The 14,783-nt window shown below is 38.0% G+C and overlaps 1 protein-coding gene across 3 annotated transcripts in view; it reads left to right on the top strand.

Moving 5' to 3' along the window:
* Positions 1-14,783, top strand: part of COL25A1 (collagen type XXV alpha 1 chain) — a gene marked incomplete at both ends in the record, with an annotated part of 461,173 nt that overhangs the window by 413,759 nt on the left and 32,631 nt on the right. For 2 of the 3 annotated variants that reach the window (XM_082653474.1, XM_082653476.1), the window contains 6 exons: positions 1,258-1,326; positions 2,128-2,172; positions 3,652-3,696; positions 4,714-4,791; positions 11,014-11,037; positions 11,669-11,713. In XM_082653474.1, the coding sequence (XP_082509600.1) occupies positions 1,258-1,326; positions 2,128-2,172; positions 3,652-3,696; positions 4,714-4,791; positions 11,014-11,037; positions 11,669-11,713 (306 nt within the window). The remainder of the gene's footprint in view (positions 1-1,257; positions 1,327-2,127; positions 2,173-3,651; positions 3,697-4,713; positions 4,792-11,013; positions 11,038-11,668; positions 11,714-14,783) is intronic. The other variant, XM_082653475.1, reaches the window with a different exon arrangement.

The raw sequence follows: 14,783 nt of genomic DNA, 5'->3' as shown, positions 1-14,783 counted from the left end.
TTGTCCTGGGGATTAGATAGGATAATGCATGTAAAGTGTTGTGTGCAGTTCCTGCACTCATCAATAGCACAGTTATAAACAGTGATAATTATAATATACACCCTACCCCATCCTTCAGGACATGACCCAAGTCTCACCAAAAGGAAGTCAATCTGGACCACTGAAAACCCTGTGGAGTTTCTTCTTCTCTCACATATGGCCTTACATTACTCCTTAACTCTTAACTATTTTGTTCATGTGGATCTTATCTAACTAGAGCACTAGCTCCCTGTGGGCAGTGACCATGCTCATCCTTCCCAGAGCTATAAATCTAGTAAAAGCTGTAACACCTCTGGATCTTGTACAATGCCAAGCACTTTCCGTTTCTAGGTTATGAAACCAGTACTCTAATTTTCTCCATTTTACAGAGGAAACTGAGGCTTTCAGAACTTAACTAACTTTCCCCAAAACACAAAACTGGCAAGTATTCCAGAGCCAGGAGTAAAGCCCAGAAAATCAAATTACAAAACTTGGCACTTAGCCATGTTGCCCTGCTTCGAAGATCTTAAAAAGTTGCTGCAGACTGAAAACTATGTCCATGCCTGTTGTGAGGTATTAATGATGGCCCTTATCAATTCCCTTTGAAGGTCTTTCTGGGACTTCCCTAGCAGTCCAGTGGTTAAGACTCCGAGCTTCTAATGCAGGGAGCACTGGTTCGATCCCTGGTCAGGGAACTATGATCCCACATAGGGCGCAGCCAAAAAAAAAAAAAAAAAAAAGTCTTTCCATTTACCAACATAGGCATCTGACAGGCATTTACCAAACCATTTCCTTGTCTATAAAACGGGAATGAAAAGGCAAACGTTGAATTTTTTTTTTTTTTTTTTTTTTTTTTTTTTTTTTTTTTTGCGGTACACGGGCTTCTCACTGCTGTGGCCTCTCCCGTTGCGGAGCACAGGCTCCGGACGCGCAGGCTCAGCGGCCATGGCTCACGGGCCCAGCCGCTCCGCGGCATGTGGGATCTTCCCGGACCGGGGCACGAACCCGTGTGCCCTGCATCGGCAGGCGGACTCTCAACCACTGCGCCACCAGGGAAGCCCTGAATAATTATTTTGATTATTAAATGAGATAATCCATGTTGAGGTTAATACAATGCCGAGTATGTGGTAAATAGTAACTTTCTGCTTTCTTTGATTTTATTCACCTCACTCATTAACCTACAGGGACTAGCTGGGGGTGATAGGAGGCGCCATTTACCTATTTTGCGATTTGTGACAGGGCGACCGTGGGGAGGCAGGGCATCCTGGAAGAGGGGATCGAGGGGAGCCTGGAGCCCCTGGACCAAAGGTCAGTTATTCTCACACTGGAAAACAACATTCTCTGGTTTGGAAATGTGTGCCACTTACTTTAGAACACGCAACTAAAATAAAATTATTCAAGGGGTATTAAAACAGCCAAAATCACAAATAATTCATTGAAATTCACACCAATTCGTTATCTTCTAAAAAGGGTTTTACAATTCAACTTTTCCAGTTTACTCTGTTCTAGTCAGTCAACAAATTAATAACACATCCAAATATAAATCGGGAGGTACTGTCACACTAACACCTTACCACTCGATGGATATTAAAACCTACTGAGGAAAATGTGGAACCGTGTTGTGTTAGTTTCTATGGTAATTTGATGGTGTGTAACACCTTGAAAGTATGAGAGCTAAGGATTTATTTGACTGTTCAATCTATTCCTCTAAACTTCCTGCAAACTAGTATGGTAACACTTTATTTTAATAACCCATCCTAGAGACACAGGAAATGATTTACTCTTTGATGAAAAGGAAATTTATGCAAACACTGTTGAGACTAATGAGAATTAGTCACAGAATGCTTCCCATCCGCTGATGGGTGGGCAGTCTTCAGAATTATAATGGCATGAAGGTTGGTGGAGAGACCAGGGAGTGAACTAATGATACGGTGATAATACCTATGTTCAGTGTTGTAACAGCCTACATTATATGGAGTATATTGAGGCAGTTAAAATAAAGTGTTTCCATTTTTCTGTATTATCCTGAGTCACTGCTAATTTCTTTTTTTCTGTTCTTATCTCCCTCTGTCATGTTCTCTTTTTCATCTTCATATCCTTCTATAATAGGGGAAACAAGGTGAATCAGGAACTAGAGGCCCAAAGGGGTCAAAGGTCAGTAACTGGGTAACCATTTTAATGTAACATGAGGCCGTCATGTAACATGTGTCTCTTCCACAGAGAATCATGTTTTAGATTAAACTCTTTCACACACTAGGGTTGCAGTAATTTCATCCCTACGATGATATCTCAGAACAGTTGGTTTGTTTCATCTTGTTTGTTTTTGTGTTCTGTGCTTCAGACCATTCTTTATGAGAAATTGTATTTCCTGTTTCCTATGTGTAGCTTATTTGGAAAAAATTAAGTACTTTACTTCAATTATATACAGTATAATCTTATTTTTTATTTCCTGGCTATCTTTGTGATAAATGTTCAGATTATACTTTGCTTTCAAGTCAGTTGACTCCCTTCATTCCATTAAAATTTCACCACTAATTGAAATTCTCTCCTTTATCATGCTCTTTGTATAGTACCTGCAATAATCTATATACTACTAGCAGTATCATGTTATTAATCATGCTAATAATGTGGAAAATGGGGAAAACAGCAGAAATTAATAATTCCCCATTCATAGCAAAATTTTATTATTATGGTCAATGTTATTAGCATAATGTGGATAGAAAAATTATCCCTTTTCCTGCTCATCTTCGTTGGTCCTTATCCAGTTTATAAGAAAGACATATAGAAATGCTTTGAATTCTATTTAGGAAAAGGGCCCTGTAAATTTTAGGCTATTTTAAAGAAGCTTCAAATCTACCCAGGTTCAAATCTCTTCTCCAAAATTTCTGTTTCGACTTCTGAAAATTTTGAGTGTTCTCAGTGATGCATTTGCAGTTTGAGGTTTAGATGATTCCTGGTGTCTCTTGGCAGGGATGGGAGGTAGTCATCGCACCATAAATGGACATTTAGAGACTTTTCATGTTGCACTGAAAAAGAGAGAAAGCTGTGTTTGCCCAGATCTTGACCTTCAGCCCCGCCAACCTGGTCCAGCTAGCTGCTGTCCACTTCAGCACTTTCTGAGGGCTAAGAGACCTACACCTCTAGAAAACTTTTCCTTAGATCTTCATCATCAGAGGGAGGCCCAGCTGGTGACCTTTCCCTCCTAAATCTCCCTAGAATGACTTCTCAGAAAACAGACAACCCAATTAATTGGTTGCCTCTTTTCCCCCTTGCCCCAAATCTCTTCATATACAGGCAGCAACATAGCTCAGTCTGAGAGGTAAAATCTTGCTCTGGGTGTCATAGAAACCACTTGCTTTGCTTTTCAAGATCCCTAGGAAGCAAGTTACCATATGTATTGTTGTTTCAAAATACTCTGTCATCTGAAGGGGGAAGTTTAAGTCACTTCGGGGGGCATCTTAAAAAGCATTTGCCATGTCAGTGGTTATTGTATTTCTAGTTGTTATTTTCCACTTCAGAAGTTCATATTAAAAGTGTTGCTGTATGGTGTTAAATACATCCTTAGATTTGAGATATTTCTGGACTGTTGACCTCACTACTAACTCGGTTTTCTTCTCTTTTCACTGGGGAAAGGGTGACCGTGGAGACAAAGGGGACTCTGGAGCCCTGGGACCAAGGGTGAGTGTGTCTCATCTACTCTTTTGGCCTCCAACAGGCCTAGATTTGAAGTGTGTGTCTATGTGGCTTTTCAGAAGGCACTTGGACTAATAATACCCAACAATAGCGCTGGACGTAGACTACTGTGACTATTCCTGCTACTCCCCCCTTTCTTCTTATTTTTTATTGTAGTCACCAGGAGCACTGAGTATATAGACTGGAACACGTAAGATAAGCCCATAAGGAGAAGGTCTAAAGAACTCTTTCTATCTACTTCCCCTCTGCCAAATGAGCAATAGCAAGCCCATAGCCATCCACCTAATAGAACTTTCCACTTTTCAATTAACTCAATTAAAAAGAAAGCAATAGTCCATATTTTCAGAACCTTGTTAAAGCACAGGCAGGGAATTAGGACATGACTAATGGAAATTCAGTGGCAGAGCTACTGAGTAGGATAGACATCTTAAAAATATTTGTTCCCTCCTTATAGGTACTGTTCAATATATATATATATATATATATATATATATATATATATATATATATATATATATATTTGTTCCCTATTTGCTTCCATTTTAATGGAATTCTATTCCTGTTAGGAAAGCCAAACATTTCCTACAGTACAGTGTTCCATCTTCTTAAAAAATGAAGAAGCAATCTATGAGGTGTAGATGAGGAGAGAGAGGTCAGGAGTTGCTTTAATAAATGTGGATAAAGCCAACAAAATTTTGCAAGTCAAATCAGATTAGCCTACACGTTATAATTTGTAGGAAACAGCTTTTGAGATTGAATTGTATTTCTTTTTTATCCAATTTAATATATCTAACCTACCACAGACAGGAAGTTAGAAGTAGTTTGCCTCCTTTGAAATAAGGACAAACTTTGAACATGATTATTTATTCTAAAGTACATTTGGGCCTTAGTCGGGAATCGATGGTCAGAGAGAGCTGTTCGCTGCTATTTCTGTTTTCGCCACAGTCCCTTCTTCATCCTAGCCTAACGCCCGTGCTGTTCTCTTGGCTGATTTTTTCATAGGGTCCACCTGGTCAAAAGGGAGATCAAGGAGCCACCGAGATCATAGACTACAACGGCAACCTCCACGAAGCCTTGCAGGCAAGTGACTGCTCCCTGCCTTGATACAGACAATGACGCTGATGAGACCCTTGTAATGTGTGTAACTATCAGCTTCCACCCCACCCGCACCAGATCTCAGAGGGCTCCACCGCTCAAAGCACACCTTCTCTCTGATCTCCTGAACCCATCTTCTTCTCCCTGCCCCAGTTTATCCTCTTTATTTCCTAGCATTTTTCAATCTTTCCTTCTCTTCCCTTCTACCTTCAGATGTGCTTTAGTCAGTCTCATCTTAAATCTTGTACTGGTTTTGCCAAGCTTTGTCTCCTTGCTTGATACATGAACCTAGCAAAGCCATTAAGAGCCCTGTGGCTCTGGAGTTTGAGCTGCCTGGGTTCACATCTCTTGCTTACTAAGTGCATGAGCCTAGGGTTGTCGTGAGTAGATGACTAAGTACATATTATACACTTAGAACAGTGCCTAGCACATAATAAGTCTCTTATAGGTATTTCTTGCTACCGCTCCTGTTCAATTCTTTTTCTTCTGTTAACAAAAGCCATAGACTGTGTGGCTTGTCTCCATCACCTTTGCTTCCTATTTATCCTCTTCATACTTAGACTCCGCGTTGTAGCTTGTACCATTATCTTGTTGAAATTTCTCTTATAAAGGTCAACAATAACCTCTAGGTCAAGCCCATTGTACTCATCACTCTTGACTTGTACGTGACATTATACTAAACCACCTTCCTTTTGAAACTCTTTCTTTCTGGTTTCTCCAACCTTCTACTCTCATTTCTTCCAGTTTTCTTCTTGGATGGATCCACTCTATTTTAGTATTTCCAATTTCTCTGTCCACCCCCTAATCTGGGTATTCTCAAGTCTCTGATCTTTTCTTGGTATAATCACTCCCTTTGTGTTCTTTCCCATGATGCCTTCCAAGTCTTTCACCTCCAGGTCTGATCTGCATATACCTCTAGCTTCCCAGGAATATTTCCACTGTGGATGCAACACTGCCTTGTCAACTCTCACCAATACATACAATTATACTGGTTACCTTTCACACCTACCAAATGATTCCCTTTCCTAACTAACCAGTTTCTGTTCATGAATCCACAAGTTTTCTAATTTCTTGAGATGGAAACTTTAGTGTCATTTAAAAACTATTCTTTGTCCTTCATCCTTTATATCTCATCAGAAGCTACTGTTTCCTTTTTCAAAGTATCTCTTGAGGCCGCCCCACTCTCTCCGTTCCCGGCTAGGTCTACATGTTGTTTATATCAGATCTAACACCGCAATGAGCCCTTAACCAATTCCTCTACCCCTAGTGCCTCCTTGCTCTTCTAATCTTTTCCTATATATCACTCCAAGGTTAATTTTCCTAAACTATCACTATTTTGATGACTCTAATCTGTTCGGAAACCGAAGTGACCCTCTTGCCTACTCTATCAAGCCCAAACTCCTCCATCTGACTTTTAAGGCCCTATAACCCTGCTTTTCCTGTACAGAATTTTTTATTTCTCCACAACATATTTATCATATCTATAAAAATAACCATCTTTTTATCTGGTTCATCCATTTTCTTTCATTCATCCATCTAAATCCTATCCAACAATTCACTGCTGCCACCCAGGTGAATTTCTCCTCTGAATCCTTTTAAATATAAGCAGTCAGGACCCAGTAGTTTAACATTTAATTATTCTGAAATTCCACAATTTACTTTAGTTTTGCCTCTTACCAGATTGTAAATTACTTGTTGACAGGAAACTCATCTTATGCTTATTTTATCTCCCCCAATGTGTCTGACCCAGGTCTAGGCATGTAAATATTAAATAAACTTATTGGTTGAATTCGTAAGTATACTTCATTCATATGCACAATCCATGTTTTTGCTTGAAAGCCAAATTAGTTGTTTTAAATATTTTCCATTTTGTACTTGTTTGATTTTTTTTCCACCCATATGATTTCACTAACATTATCTAATTATGGTAGATCTGCATTTCTATGGGTCCTTTGTTACAACTATCATTTTTAAATAGTAAAGCATTTATTAAATAGTTTTTACAGAATCCATCTTCAGCCTTGTATTTTTCTGTTCTTTTTCTTCTTTTTCTTCTGGTAAAGCACATAGAGACACATACTTACTGCTTAGAGAAACATTACTTGGGCAGTGTGTTCGATCAACAGCTTGACTTAGGGTTCCTCAGTGCAAGTGGACTAGACTCAAGCAGTAGCCTCTGGGCTGTTGTCAAATTCTAGTTTGACAGTTTTTCTAAATTGTTCCCTTTTTCCCACAAGTTGATAACTGCATGTATAAAGAAAGAAAGAACAGGAAGTTTTTGTTACTTACTATGTTGTCAGAGTTCTTACTTCTAAAATATAGGGTCACATTTTTCATCTTTATTAGCAAGATTGTATATTTCCCTTAAACTGCTTCCAGTGGCACCATAATTCTTACAACTGCCTTTAAGAGGTATCCACTCTCTTATCTTTCAAGATATGCTCCTATGTTATTGGCCATGGCCATTTTCTGGAAAGACTGTGGAAGAGTTTTAAAGCCTTTACATGAACAGAGCCTGGCATGAAGCAAGCTACCCTCAGTCTAAAACTGAAATCTGCTTTGATTTCCCCTCTGTTACTAACTAGCTGAGTCACTTTGGGGAAATCACATAATGTATCTATATTTCATTGATCTGATCTGTAAAATGAGGATGATTTGGAATGGATTTTTTCTAAGAGTCCATAAAATCTAATATTATGCTTAGGGTTATTTTTTTAGGAGCTCCTGAATACTCTTTGTTGACGTGCCAAAACGCACTGTACTTTTTAAAAAAATCTAACACCTACATCTTGATACGAAAGAATAGATGTGCTCAGTTTCTTTTTTCACCTCGAGTTCTATATGACTGTAAACCAGTCAGTATCCATCACAGCCAACTAGTTCATGTTTATACCTCAACCTAAAGGTTTATTATTCTTAGGGGGGTTGTTTAGGCAACTATGTGTTGTGCTTGTAAATAGCTTATAGGTTTTTTTTTTCACTTCAAAACTATTTGTTTTTCCAATATAGTACTCTAGTGAATTAAGAGTCGCTAATAAATAAACTAAATAGCCATTAGATTGAGAGGAAGGAATAGACATTTGTTCTTCTAGTTCTCTAACCAGTGATGGATATTCAGTTTTGCAAATTCCATTTCACTATTGCCTCCTCTAGAAAAAATCTGCCCCAAAATCTGGATACTTAGATAAATAAGTGCATGTTACAATTATAAAAATATCACTTAGAAATATAAAATTTTACTGTTGCCTCTACTGAAAATTGTTACAGGTATACCTCCTTTTATTGCACTTCACTTTATTGCAATTCGAAGATACTGCATTTTTTTTTACAGATGGAAAGATTATGGCACCCCTGTGCCAAGCAAGTCTATTGGTTCCACTTTTCCAACCGCATTTGCTCACTTCATGTCTCTCTGCCACATTTTGGTAATTCTCACAACATGTCAAATTTGTTAATTTTGATTATATTTGTTATGGTGATCTGTGATCTTTTTTATTTTCCTGGCTGTGCCGCATGGCTTGCAGGATCTTAGTTCCCCAACTGGGGATCAAACCTGGGCCCATGGCAGTGAAAGGGCTGAGTCCTAACCACTGGACCACCAGGGAATTCCCTGTGATCAGCGATCTTTGATGTTACTATTGCAAAAAGACTATGACTCTCTGAAGGCTCAGATGATGGTTAGCATTTTTTTAGCAATAAAGTTTTTTTATTGAAGTGTAGTTGATGTACAATATTATGTAAGTTCCAGGTGAGCAATACATAAAGTGATTTACTGTTTTTAAAGGTTATATTTCATTTATAGTCATTATAAAATATTGGCTATATTCCCTGTGTTGTACAATATATCCTTGAGCAATAAAGTATTTTTCGATTAGGGTATGTACACTTTTTTTCGACATAATGCTATTGCACACTTAATAGACTACAGTACAGTTTAAACAAAACTTTTATATGCACTGGGAAACCAAAATTTGTGTGACTTGCTTTATTATGACATTCACTTTATTTCGGTGGTCTGAAACCCTAACCCGCAACATCTGAGGTATGCCCGTATTTACATGAGCATTTGTCATAAGCCGTTTATTTTGATTTTTATTTAAGGTGGTTATGTTTCCACAATTAGCAGTAAAACCTTTCATTTCCTACCTCAAGCTTTTAAAATTTCTCAACACCATATAAACTAAACCTCTTCTCTAGTGTAAATCAGGGGTGATTTTAAGCTTGCATCATTATGAGACATGAAAGAAAATAATTTTTAATTCTACAGAGATTCACATAAGCATCTCAGAGAATAAATCACACAGCATCCTGCTAGCCTTCAACCAATTTACAGCTTCTTTAACTCATGCCTCCCATTTCACATCATGCCTCAGTAGAGAATGACATGTCTTTCTCCATCACTACCAAAAATTCTGGTTTTCAAGTCATTACTGAAGTTCAACAGAGAACCCTGCTGAGTTTATGTAGTTTTAAGCTAGAGGAACCAGATACGAGAAATCCAAAGTGAGCCAACATGTATAGGACGTCTCTGAGTGTCTGCCCACTGGTTCTTCAAGATGGCAGTTAAAACTATGTTTTTGAGTAGTTAGCTTAGTTTTCTACCATTTGTTCTTCTGTTAACTGGGTGGAACCTGCCATGTATAATTTTTAGGTCTCACAAATATAGTTATTTAACAAGCTTATCTAAACCCCTTCTGTTATAGTTCAGTTTCCAATAATAATGTTCTTTTATTTAGGCAACTCATTTTAAAACATGTTGTTATCCTTGAACTTTAAAAAAGACAAGCTAGTTTTGTGCTTAGGTGGAAAATGAATCATACATGGCTCAGGTTGGAAAACCTCTGAGACTTTAAATTTTAAACTCCTTCCCTCTCCAAGGTTTTATGTTTTTACTGTCTAGTTAAAAGTGTTATTTATCATTGGAAAGTAATGATAAAGAAATTATTTCTACTCTCTACTTTTCTAATAGCCTTTTTTAAATGACTCATCTACCCATATAGGAGCAAAGAAGTAGCTTTCTCATAACCGTAAATTCAACTCTTGGTTTAGGTGAATCCCTTAAGAATAAAATAAGTAGTGCCTTATGTTACATAGATATGATGGTATAAAAATCTGGGCCTTAACTTTTTTGTAACCTTGCCCCAGTTTGTGGCCGTTTTGCCTTCTATCTTAGAAGCACTGGTTATTTTTTCCTACCCTGTCTTCTCTGAAGCTGTAATGACCATGATTGATCTTATCATGGAATACAAACTTGAACCATCTGTACACGGGCATAAATGTATTGTTTTCTAAGGAATGATGCACCATATCACTAAAAACTCAAGTGTTTGAAGTGAGATGGGTGGATGATGTTAAGATTATTTTTTACAACAACAACAATAAAAAACAGCACCAACACCTTGAATTAGAAATTGGAAGGGAGCAGTGGAAGACAAAAAGATGGAGTTAAACCGATAGTCACAAGTTTACGTGTAATTGGACAGTGTTTGTCTAGGACCAGAGCTCCTAATGGAAAACGTTCTCTCCCCTAAAATCGCATAAAGTGGTACAGGCGTTACAGAACTTTTTGTACAGCACTTAGACTAGAAAATCTTAAAACAAAAATGGTTTGTGGATTGGGGATTGGTTGTTTTAGAAATTCATACTTTGAGAGAATATATTTTGGTACAGTATTCAAGCCCTTTACATTAAGAAACAAGGCGAATCCCATGTCAATTCCTGTCTTAGTCATGGCACACACACACAGACACACACAAACACACAGACACACACACGCTAATTATAATGCACCAATTGAGATACAAACTAAAAGAAAAAAATATTACTTATACAATGAGATATTTCCGTTTTCTCTAATCAAAGTACTCTAGAAATGGAGTTGTTATGAATAGGAAAGTTTCTCAGCTCCCAATTCTGCCACCAGTGTACACCATTTTACTTCATAATTTAAATCAGTGAATTAAAATGTTGACATTTCTTTTTTTTTTCCATAGATTTTTAAATAAAATTCTGAAAAGAATTTTTAAAAGAATTTTTACAATCTATGGTATTCGTTTGAAGATAAGATATGTTTTTAGGATCTTGTCAATTCCTTATAAGACATCAGTCTTGCCAAAATATATTCAAAATCTTATTTCAGAAATGTATTACTGTACTTTGGCACACAAATTAGGTAACTCTGTCTTTATCAATACATTTTCCCAACAGAGGATTACCACCTTAACAGTCACGGTAACTCCTATTGCATGATTTCTGTGGTTTGTGACTTTGTATTCGGTGTTGATGCATGCCGGTCATAATAGTACTAATGTAGCCATTGTTTTTATCTAATATTTAATGTTATGTTTTCTTATATTAGTAACCTTTTACAACATTTGCCCCAGTTGAATCACTTTGTCTGCTTAGTAAAAAAGTCAAAAAAAAATTTTATTGTTTTTTTTCTTAAAAGTCTTTGGCTTTATCTTAATCATATGGCTTTGTTCTTTAGTGTTTGGGAAATCAAAGCCTTTGTCGGGGGGCGGGGGGGGAGGAGAGAAGTGTTTCTAGAAACACAGGATATATTAGGAAGTTAATTCAACCCCAAAAGATGTATGTGGGACATGGCAGCAATTTTACATTGTCTTACAAATCAACTCTAGAGCATTATTTTAACCTAAATGTGTTGATTTTTTTCTGCATATAAGTAGGTAGTTTTTATAATTCCGTAACCAGTGAAATGTTTCCTCTTTGCATATCAATACTGGAGGATATTTGATTATGATGGAAATTAGGGAGGTGTGGAGTGTACTTAGTATTTAAAGCATACAATTTATTACAGATACTATCTTTTAAAACTTTAAAACTTTGTCTTTTCTGGATTTAGGGTCCCCCTGGACCACCTGGACCTCAAGGACTACAAGGGCCAAAGGTTATTCTTTATTTTACTTGTTTCCGTTTACTACATATGGTACAGAGAATCCCATATTAAATATATGTATCTCTGAAAATCAATCTTACAAAATACTGGAGGAGCTGAGATCAACAATATTGCTTAAGAGAGCTGAGAATAGAAATAGAGCTGAGAATAGAAATTGAGGTCTGGGACTTCCCTGGTGGCGCAGTGGTTGAGAGTCCGCCTGCCGATGCAGGGGACACGGGTTCATGCCCCGGTCCGGGAAGATCCCACATGCCACGGAGCGGCTGGGCCCGTGAGCCATGGCCGCTGAGACTGCGCGTCCGGAGCCTGTGCTCCACAACGGGAGAGGCCACAACAGTGAGAGGCCCGTGTACCGCAAAAAAAAAAACAAAAACAGAAATTGAGGTCTGGGCTGAAGGAAGAGGGATCAGAAAAAAGAAAAATTAGGAAAGAAGGGAGAGAAATAGAAATGGCATTAAATTTAGAAGGAGGATATTCAGATAAACAGAATATTAAACAAAGGAAAAACAAGTTTTACAGAAATTGTAAGTGTAAAGAAACACTAAATGTGGTGTATGGAAAAAGGCAAATATTTAAATTGAAGGAAAATTTACTCTGACACCAAATAAGTTCCTTTCCTTCAATCCTTTCATAATAAAAAGAACAAGAAAAGCTTCAGCATGACGCATTCACAAATGACAATTTTAGGAATCACTTTCAGTCATTTTATAACACATCCTGCTATATATATTCAAACATTCTGCCATTTAAATTTCATCTAATAGAACATACCAACTATGAACAGTAGAAAGCAAATTACTTGATTTATCTAAAATTTACTGGTAATGTTAGCTTTTTCCCTCCAAACTTAAGCTTATGAAACCACGTTCGATCAATTAATACATGGCCAACGATTCTGGCTTTTCAGAACTGAGTTACGCGTGTTGAAATACGACTTTCATCATTGGGTTTTTTGTAGGAGATTCAAGTGGTGTCAAAATCCATCTTTTGTTTATGCCTTTAGGCAGTTTATTTGCTAAATCTACCTCATACACACACATGCACACACACCACATACACACATATCAGCTTTTGTACTTTTTCAAGATACTTAAAAACTGAAAGCTAGCACATAGAAACAATTATTTTTCTATTATTAAAAGGAATATGCAGTAACATATTACTGAGGTCCTTGGCTATGTGAGATATATTTAGAACATAGAGGCTAATTTCAAACAGATTTCATGTATAACATTACTGTAAGTGTGGGGATTATTTTCTATTTCTCCACCACATTCTGCTCCCTAAGAGATATAACACAAAAAATGCTCCAATCATATGCAGTCTTTATCCCTGGTAAGCAAGTTGGCCTGGATCCCTATTCTTTAGTATCTTGGGGAGCTGGACTAGAAAACCTAGAAGGAAATCTGTAGATTCCTTTGTCCTCTGTGTAGCGTCAACCAAGGTCTAAGTTCCTTGCTTTATGCCCCCACTTGACTAAATCTCCGGAAGCAAAATTGTCCTCAATGCTAAATATGTACCTTATTCCATACAAACCTCAAAGCCTTCTGGGACTTGACTCTTCTTTATAGCCCAAAGGCCTACAGAAGCCCCAAAAGCACTTGACCCAAAGAAAGCTACCTAGCTACCTAGCCAAGAAAGCTATATCATTAAAACCTACATCCCCTGTGTTTTATAATCCAATTGCTATTCATTTATTAATTACATTAATCAACAATTAATTTGGGGCCTCTATTCCATGGTAACTACTGATATCTAGTAAAGATACTAGGATATAGCAAGGGGTTTTATTTTATTTATTTATTTTTGGCTACGTTGGTTCTATTGTTACTGCACGCAGGCTTTCTTTAGTTGCGGTGTGCAGGGGCTACTCTTCGTTGCAGTGCACAGGCTTCTCATTGCAGTGGCTTCTCTTGTTGTGGAGCACGGGCTCTAGGCGCACGGGCTCCAGTAGTTGTGGCTCGCGGGCTCTAGAGCACAGGCTCAGTAGTTGTGGCACACGGGCTTAGTTGCTCCGCGGCATGTGGGATCTTCCTGGACCAGGGCTCGAACCTGTGTCCCCTGCATTGGCAGGCGGATTCTTAACCACTGCGCCACCAGCGAAGCCCAGCAAGGGGTTTTAACAAGGAGCTTTTAGCCCAACGATGGAGAAAGGCAAGTAAAGGCACAATTATGAATAAACAGAGTAAGTGCATTGGTTAAGATGTGTACAGGAAGGCTCCTGTCTGCCTTGGGGTCAAGGATGACTTCGAGCTGAAACTGAAAGGCAGGAAGAAATTGGCCAAGTGAATGTCTAGACAAGTAGGGTGGGGGAGGGTTGTTAGTCATACTCCCTTACCTCTTACCATGCCACCCTTCCCACTATGCCAGCACTCTGGCCCACCTCGTACACGCCACAATGATCTTGTAATTGAGATCTTGGCTTAGTTGATACAGTCCTTCATGCTTTCCATTATCTCCCCTTGAGAAGGTTGGAATAATTGCCGGGAGTTGTGCCTATGACCAGGAGTCAACAAATTCAGCACGAGGCAAACATAAAACCCATTCTTACTCAGGACACACAGCCTCAGACTGAATGGGAACCAATTCAAATTAACATTCCTCCTTCCTTTATCAAACAAGGACTGTTTGACTTCTTACACATCAAACAACTCTTTACAAACTACTTTTGGTGGGTGCAGGATAAATGAATAACTCATGAATTATATTTTCCTTTAAACATTTGTGGGTCACATTTTGAAGGGAAAAGCATGGCAACCATTACTGGACCCAGAGTGCTGACAAGTATTCAGACTGCATGAAACTAGGGCTTAGCCAGTTGCATCCAACCTTAACAGACTTGTTGGTGGCAAAATAACTGTTGCCGCTACCACAAAGAGCAGGAAATCTGGAATTTTTTAAAAAAGGATTTTTTTCTTTTTTTTTTTTTCATGTGTTTGTCATGCCTTCCTTTAACATTTGGAAGGCTCAGATTTCACACTATGACCAATAGCTCTTAAAGTTCTAACCAGGGAAAGCAGCTCTAACCATTTCAATATTGTGGTTTATAACATCACCAAAC

Source organism: Grampus griseus, assembly GCF_964374135.1.
Source record: "Grampus griseus genome assembly, chromosome: 4".
Lineage (NCBI taxonomy): Eukaryota > Metazoa > Chordata > Mammalia > Artiodactyla > Delphinidae > Grampus > Grampus griseus.
This window is presented reverse-complemented; position numbering and strand designations above follow the sequence as displayed.